This window comes from Notolepis coatsorum (genome assembly GCF_963971535.1).
Source record: "Notolepis coatsorum genome assembly, chromosome: 5".
Classification (NCBI taxonomy): Eukaryota; Metazoa; Chordata; class Actinopteri; order Aulopiformes; family Paralepididae; genus Notolepis; species Notolepis coatsorum.
The window spans coordinates 113,928,751-113,937,018 of NC_140169.1; the positions used below are offsets into that span (position 1 = coordinate 113,928,751).

Sequence of the window (8,268 nt, forward strand, 5' to 3'; positions counted from 1 at the left end):
CACAACATACACACACACATGAGTGCAGACAGGTAAACACATATAGTACATGCACACATGGACTTGTGAACGTGCATGCACACACAGCAGATATGCAGAATCATGATTTATATTAGCACTGTGAATTGCACACTTTTGTTATTTGCACAACACTTGTATCTGCTGTAACTTATTGTATAGATTGAAGTAAAGATGGTAAGATGTTTTTTTTTATGATTGGAGAATCTTAAGAATGAATGTTGAAGTGTTTGTACTGAAGCTGTCTGGTGTGAAAAGAGTTGCCTTGTTTTGCCACATAGTCTCTATGTTTTTATGCCAAATATTTAGATGTACTGTATCATTGTGAGACGTTTTAGCTTGTTTAGGAAACGGATGTTGAATATTATTGATTAATTCATTCATTCTCTCTGTATGGTTTTCCATGATCAGGTTGAATCTTTGTGTGTATTGTATACAGTTCCATACATTTTATTTTTCATATTCTTAGTACCTCAATTTCAATGCAGGTATTACTGTGAGTTTGTTTCCCTCTGAATCAATGACGTATTTTCCTGCAGCATTTGTGTACAGCTTCTAGTTGTCTGAGACAATAAAAAGATGAAAACAACAGCCTCTTTGGGATAGATCATTTTATTCAAAGTAATAATTTCATATCTTCAGAGAATCCCCCACAATAAAGACCTCTGGTTGACTATATCCTCTTAGGTTTTCAGGCAACAAAGTCTTTGTTAAAAGCAGTTCAGTAGAATAAAAAGATTATACATTATAAATGCCAGTAATGTTCTCACACTCAACAAAAAGAATGAATTGCCTTGAGCATATTAAATCTGTGGCACAAAGTGGTTAGCTGTCTCTTCAGTCGCAAAGGAAGTGGGTTAAGCTTATTGTGGCACATTTTTAGCATGAGCTCAGCTCATTGAGTTTGTGATGCTTTAAGGGGTGTTCCTAGTAGGAACACCCACTAAATGACAAGCACATTAGCTCTTATGGAAAACCTCTATGATAAAAATACATGTATATAGTTCATATTTTGTCTGTCTGTATGTATGTATGTGTGTTTACATTTGTGTGTGTCCATCTGTTTTTGTATGTGTGTGTTTCGTATTGGTGTGTGTGTGTATGTGTCTGCCCATACTGTACGCACATACTTGATAGTACACACATGTACTATCGTGCTGTGTAGCCTTAAAGCCTTGTATGTTATTGGTGTGTGTGTGTGCGTGCGTGTGCGATCCTATGGTAGAGTCTCCACAGTGATGAAGGTCAGGACGACATCGTGCAGGATGTTGATTCTGTTAATCTGGTTGAGTTCCCTGACTCTGTGTTTGAACTCAAACAGAGGGATGTTGTTGATCTTCACTCTGAACTCGTCAGACGTACACAGGATCTTCATCTGAAAGACAGAAGACGGATATAGCCCTGATATATTTACAAATGTAAATAGGATCCAGATAATCCAAATGGATTTAGCCTAACGATGACTTGATGACTCAATGAATAAACATACATGAAGGAATAAGGCTCTGTTTACACAGTAACAAAGATAATTTTTTTTTGTTGTTACTTTGTGGCACAGATCTGATATTGTAATGTCTGTCCAAACAGGGAAACATCTCTACCATTAAACATTTACCAATACACAGGATGTAATGCATCCATAAATTATAGGGTGGATGCTTATAGGAACCAAGTTTAGTTTTTTTGTGTCTTTTCACTTTTTCTCCCACTTTTTCTCCAGTTTTGTCATTATGCCTATTCCCTTCCTGGTCATTGCGCTGCCCTGCTGTCATACTGGGGAGGGTGTAAACGACCACGTGCTGCCCTACTGTCGGTCTGGGGAGGGTGTAGACTACCATGTGCTGCCCTACTATCGGTCTGGGGAGGGTGTCGACTACCATGTGCTGCCCTATTGTCGGTCTGGGGAGGGTGTAGACTACCATGTGCTGCCCTACTATCGGTCTGGGGAGGGTGTAGACTACCATGTGCTGCCCTACTGTCGGTCTGGGGAGGGTGTAGACCATAGATATCTATAGAACACTAGATAGCTTAAGGCGGAGTCACCAGCGTCACTGAACCGCCGCCATCTTGTGAGGGTCAGCCTTGAGTGAGAGTGAGTGAGCTGCACAGACAAAAATACTCATAACTCGCTGAAATATTGACGGATTTACAAACGGGTTGGTTTGCTATAAACATCAAAGATGTAGTTATGATACTGCATACTTATAAAAAAAATCTTTTTAAAGATGTTTTTTTTACAAACCGCTTGAATCATAGCCACGTTAATAATGCTTGTAATAAACCAAACCGTTTGTAAATCCGTCAATATTTCAGCGAGTTATGAGTATTTTTGTCTGTGCAGCTCACTCACTCTCACTCAAGGCTGACCCTCACAAGATGGCGGCGGTTCAGTGACGTCGCTCTCCGTTGGCCGGCAGCGCGGGCAAGCTATCTAGTGTTCTATATATATCTATGGTGTAGACTACCATGTGCTGCCCTATTGTCGGTCTGGGGAGGGTGTAGACTACCATGTGCTGCCCTATTGTCGGTCTGGGGAGGGTGTAGACTACCATGTGCTGCCCTATACTGTTGGTTTGGAGGGGGGTAAACTACCATGTGCTGCACTACTGTCTGTCTGGGGAGGGTGTAGACTACCATGTGCTGCCCTACTGTCGGTCTGGGGAGGGTGTAGACTACCATGTGCTGCCCTACTATCGGTCTGGGGAGGGTATAGACTACCATGTGCTGCCCTATTGTCGGTCTGGGGAGGGTGTAGACTACCATGTGCTGCCCTATTGTCGGTCTGGGGAGGGTGTAGACTACCACGTGCTGCCCTACTGTTGGTTTGGAGGGGGGTAAACGACCACATGCTGCCCTACTGTCGGTTTGGAGGGGGGTAAACTACCACATGCTGCCCTACTGTCGGTTTGGGGAGGGTGTAAAGTACCACATGCCTCCTCCACATTTCACTTGGAGAGCGTAGCGCGTATAGAGGTTCATGCTATCTCCCCCAGATCCCCCCACCTGTGAATACTGCCAGTTGTATTTGTAGGGACGACTGACCAAGCCTGAGGTGAGTGACTAGGTGAGTGCTTAGACCTCGACACTACCCAGCCGCTCCATCAAGTTTAGATCTTAAATAAATGTGGGCTGGTAGAGAGGATTGTGGGAGTACACAGGTACAAGATGTCATTGGGATTGTCAGGATGGCACCACCCTTCGGTTGTTTGGTTGAACTGGAGACAATCAGGTCTATGACACAAAGTTGACAATCACATTTTTGTTTTGTCCCTGTGTAAATCCAGCCTTGAGATTTGATTATTTCTTGAACATTGCAGGGTTGATGACCTGATGACCACTAAAGCTCTGAAAGAAAAGAAGAATGTAATGTTTACATGTTACTTTCGTGATAATGATCTTGGCATAGAATTAGCTATGGAGTTTAGTAACACCCAGGGGGAAGCCTACAGGAACACAGTGGTTATTGGTGTTATGACACTCTCAGAGACTTCCTACTGACCTCCAGAAGCCTCCCTGTTGTGCTTCTGTGCTCTTATTTACCGGTAGCACCAGTCTCCCCAAGCGCCTTTCCAACCCTTTCCAGCCTTTCTGCCAAATGTTAGCCTGACATTAACCAACAAGTGGGCGGGACGAGAAAGTGACCTGGAGTCAGTTACACTCCGCTCCTGAATCCAGACCTGGGTTCAATACTATCTGCAAATAATTATGAATGCGCTTGTTTCTATTTGTGGACTACCAGGTGGGTGGGTTTTTTACAATTGAGATAGTGTCAGGTAATTTACTGGTAATTTACAGGTAAAATATACTGACTGAATACTGAATATACCGAACTTACAAATGGACTACATTTCATGGCAGTCTTTTTTATTTATTATTAAAAATGTTCTCTTTTATTTTTTATTGAAACAATCAATCAGAAATATAAACAAGAGCCAATAAATGTATGCACTATGTTCAGTAGATGTAGCAAACCCCACCCATATGGTACTTCAAGCAGGTTAAAACAAACGCTAACAAATTACTCGCAGATACAATTTGACCCAATCCACCGCCTAGCTAGTTAGAAATCTGTTCCCCAATCTTCGGTACTGACCTCAAACGGGCTCCCAAGAGCGAAGGGGAACCCTGCCTTCAGCTCCCGCTCCTCTTTTCCCCAGTGTTCGCCCACCTTGTGGTTACGGACCAACACCTGCTTGCCTCCGTCGTTGAAGCGGGGGTTCATGTGAAAGGCAATGTCGTTTCCTCGCAGGAAGTTGATGGTGAACCTGAGGAGGAAATGTAGATGACAGATGTTCATAGTTTTTTATGTTATATTATTATTATTATTATTATTATTATTATTATTATTATTATTATTATTATTATTATTATTATTATATTATAAGATACTTTTGAAGACATATGTGTGTAGGGTAATAGATAGCAGGTATTAGGGGTATATCTTGTATAAGACATTTATCTAAATGGTGATTTCATTGGATGTGCACTGTTAATTAATGCTTGTATATCTAATCTTGTGTTGTCATGTTTGTTTATGTGTTTGTTTAAAAATAATAAAAAAAAAAAATACAAAAAAAAAATACTTTTGAAGGCTTTATTAGATAATATACACAATATACTAGTTTTGCATATTGTATCTTTTGTATAGTGTTTGGTCTTTATTCTTTAAACTTTCTTTTACTGTATATGAAGCACAATCTCATACAGAACCAAGCATTTCACTGTAATGTACATAATGTACCTTATATGTGACAAATAAAACACAACTTGAAACTACAGTGTATTAGAGTGACAGTAAAAGAAAAGGGGAGCTTAACAGGCTCCATATGTCATGAGCCAGATTCAAATCCACGATGTCACAAATACACGCACCTTATCCCACTAAGCTAACCACGATGTCACACATACACGCACCTTATCCCACTAAGTTAACCACAATGTCACACATACACGCACCTTATCCCACTAAGTTAACCACGATGTCACACATACACGCACCTTATCCCACTAAGTTAACCACGATGTCACACATACACGCACCTTATCCCACTAAGTTAACCACGATGTCACACATACACGCACCTTATCCCACTAAGTTAACCACGATGTCACACATACACGCACCTTATCCCACTAAGCTAACCACAATGTCACACATACACACACCTTATCCCACTAAGTTAACCACGATGTCACAAATACACGCACCTTATCCCACTAAGTTAACCACGATGTCACACATACACGCACCTTATCCCACTAAGCTAACCACGATGTCACACATACACGCACCTTATCCCACTAAGTTAACCACGATGTCACACATACACGCACCTTATCCCACCCACTAAGTTAACCACGATGTCACACATACACGCACCTTATCCCACTAAGTTAACCACGATGTCACACATACACGCACCTTATCCCACTAAGTTAACCACGATGTCACACATACATGCACCTTATCCCACTAAGCTACTGGGGAAAGTTCCAGGCAAGGCGAGACCAGGCCAGGCCTCACTTGAAAAAGAGATGCTGACTTTCTATTTGACATTTCCCCTGAAGTATTTAACAAAAAGTTGAACTTACATTCTAGCATCAGGCTTGACATTGCCCATGATGGTCATCAGCATTTTGTTATAGACCCCTCTGTCTAGGTTTAGGTTGTACGGCACGTTCTAGAGAATGTAGGATATACAGTTTTATTATCTGCACCAGGTGGAATGCAATTGGTTATGCGATCAGTTGCGTCTGTCAGAGTGTGTGTGTGTGCGCGTGTGAGTGCAGCATATCTTGCACACAGGCTGACAGAAGGCCAGGGACATTACTCCTGGAATATCTTTCAAATGGGTCAATGACAAGTATTTTATTGGAATTATTATTGTCAATTCAGATAGATATTCAGTATAAAGTTACACCTTTTGAACACAAGAGGGCGATACTACACAGGTTCGCTGCTCAGAGCCTCAGGGAATTGGCTCTCTGGCCCCTGGTTACAACATGTAAATGCCATAGTGAACCTATTGTTGTTGATATACCTATGAATTAAAAACATTTATGCATGAATTAATTCCCATCATTGTCCATTGAAATAAGCCCTGTCCCCTCCATGCTTCGAACCTGTTTCTAACATCCTTCTTATGCTTCCTAAGATACTTCCTATCACCTTTCCTATGCTTCCTAACATCCTTCCTATGCTTCCTATCACCCTTCCTGTGCTTCCTAACATCCGTCCTATGTTTCTTAACATCCTTCCTATGCTTCCTAACATGCTTCCTATGCTTCCTATCACCCTTCCTGTGCTTCCTAACATCCGTCCTATGTTTTTTAACATCCTTCCTATGCTTCCTATCACCCTTCCTATGCTTCTGATGCTTCTTATTACCGTTTAGCATGCTAATGATAATGCTAATAAATATAATTGGAGAGCGGTCAGTGTGTCTGTCAGTCTGTTTGTTTGTTAGTGCTAGCATGCTAATAACTCGAAGGAAAGCGGTCAGTATTTTGTGTTTGTCTGTGTGTCCGGCATGCCGCCTGGTGGAGATTTGCACTCTACTGAGCGCACTTTTCTAGTATTTATTAGCATTTATAGCAACATTTCAACAGTTCAATTTACAGTTTATATTATATGGATCTTAAATTAAAATCCACCCAGGCACCCAATCACCCATCCATCCATCCATCCATCCATCCATCATCCATCCATCCATCCATCCATCCATCCATCCATCCATCCATCCATCCATCCATCCATCCATCCATCCATCCATCCATCCATCCATCCATCCATCCATCCATCCATCCATCCATCCATCCATCCATCTATGCATCCATCCATTTATTCATCCATCTATTCATCCATCCACCGATTCATCCATCTATTCATCCATCAATCCATTTATTCATCTATTCATCCATCCATATGTTTATCCATTTCATACTACTATGTGACCAAGGCAGCTGCTATGACTCATGTGTCTATTTATTATTAATGGATTCCTTGCATGTGACTCACCAGAGGTCCTGCTGGGGAAGGTACAGGCCACTGTTGAGGGCTGAGTTGTGGGTTCTGTCCAGGCCACCCAGGTTGGCCTGGGTTGTATGACCATGATGGGGTGGCAGGCCACCTTGGTGGCTGGGTGCTGGGAGCAAGGGCTGGAGCTGTAGGCAGGGAGGGCTGGGGCTGTGGAGGCTGGGAAGGCTGGTACTGGGGAGGCTGAGGTTGGGGAGGCTGGTACTGGGGAGGCTGAGGTTGGGGAGGCTGGTACTGGGGAGGCTGGTACTGAGGACCAGGCCAGCATGGCTGCTGGCAAGGTTGGACAGGACCTGTGGCTGGAGCTGGAGATGGGGCTTGAGCCGGAGCTTGTGCAGGAGCTGGGGCTGGGGCTAGTATTGGCTGTGTCCCGGGCCAACAGGGTGCGTCAGGCTGGCCGTACCAGCAGGGAGGAGGCTGTGTAGGTTGGGCCGGCCACACAACGCCCCCTACTCCAGTTGGCTGACTGGGCCACAAGCTGCTACCCTGTGGGGCATAACCATTGGGCGGGCAGCCACCACACAGAGCATCAGACTGCTGAGGGGGAGCCGAAGGAGTGGAGGCAGGGGAGGAGGAGGGAAGAGGGGCCAGGATGGAGAGATTGGGGAAGGACAGGGTGGAGAGGATGGAGGACACCAACTTGCAGTTGCAACACGGCCCATTCACATAAGCAAGAACACCACCATTCACAATTTAGATTAATTATAAATCACGACAAAGTAATCAACATGATTTCTGTCACTCTGTAATAGTCATGCGATGGAATTTGATGAGGTACTTACATCCATTCTGCCTGTAAAGACACAAAACAAACAAGAGTATTCAATTACTCGGTTAGTCTTTCAACTCAGAATAAACTGCTGCCAAGTTCAGTTGTCACAAGACACAGGAGATGGGGTAGTTCCCCAAATGACCACAAGGGGACCCTCAAGTCTGTTTATGAAAGAAAATGACCAGAATGCGTGATAGGAGAGATGGTCAATTGAGAAACATACATAATGTCCATATAGTGACCAGACAGAAGCCCATTTTATGTCACGGGATCCTCCAATTGAATGGAGACAATAGAACACCATCTGACTCATGCAGACGCAGAATGCTAAATTGATTCTGGCTGATCGCAAGGAATGTGCTGTAACAGTGAGTCCATTCTTTGCTGTCACTCAGGCTCTAATACAAGCTTATTTTTTGTGTGAGAGCAGACACAGTTTATT

At 43.2% G+C, this 8,268-nt stretch overlaps 2 protein-coding genes across 3 annotated transcripts in view; one reads left to right on the plus strand and one right to left on the minus strand.

Annotated features, from left to right (window-relative positions):
- LOC311228621 (mitogen-activated protein kinase-binding protein 1-like) overlaps positions 1-576 on the plus strand; it is a 62,065-nt gene extending 61,489 nt beyond the window's left edge. Inside the window, 1 exon segment of the mRNA XM_084314546.1 lies at positions 1-576. This exon segment is cut by the window's left edge and continues 358 nt beyond it. The gene's annotated coding sequence lies outside the window, so the exon portion shown is untranslated.
- A 38-nt stretch (positions 577-614) lies between these two features.
- Positions 615-7,844, minus strand: LOC311228016 (uncharacterized protein). Of its 2 annotated transcripts, XM_084313907.1 has the most exons (6): positions 7,837-7,844; positions 7,037-7,540; positions 5,611-5,699; positions 4,112-4,283; positions 3,518-3,621; positions 1,257-1,393 (listed from the first exon to the last, which is right to left on the minus strand). In XM_084313907.1, the coding sequence occupies exons 1-6, from the start codon at positions 7,840-7,842 to the stop codon at positions 1,390-1,392; spliced, it is 879 nt and encodes a 292-aa protein (XP_084170033.1). In that variant the 5' UTR covers positions 7,843-7,844; the 3' UTR covers positions 1,257-1,389. The 2 variants fall into 2 exon arrangements, with proteins under 2 accessions (XP_084170032.1, XP_084170033.1); XM_084313906.1 differs by lacking the exon at positions 3,518-3,621 and having other exon boundaries at positions 615-1,393.
- Between the last annotated feature and the right edge of the window lie 424 nt (positions 7,845-8,268).

Excerpts from the sequence above, each read along its gene's own strand:
- LOC311228016 (XM_084313906.1), bottom strand. Across the intron at positions 5,700-7,036 it reads CTTCCCCAGCAGGACCTCTG|AACGTGCCGTACAACCTAAA; the intron begins GTGAGTCACATG and ends TACATTCTCTAG. Across the intron at positions 4,284-5,610 it reads GTCAAGCCTGATGCTAGAAT|GTTCACCATCAACTTCCTGC; the intron begins GTAAGTTCAACT and ends TTTCCTCCTCAG.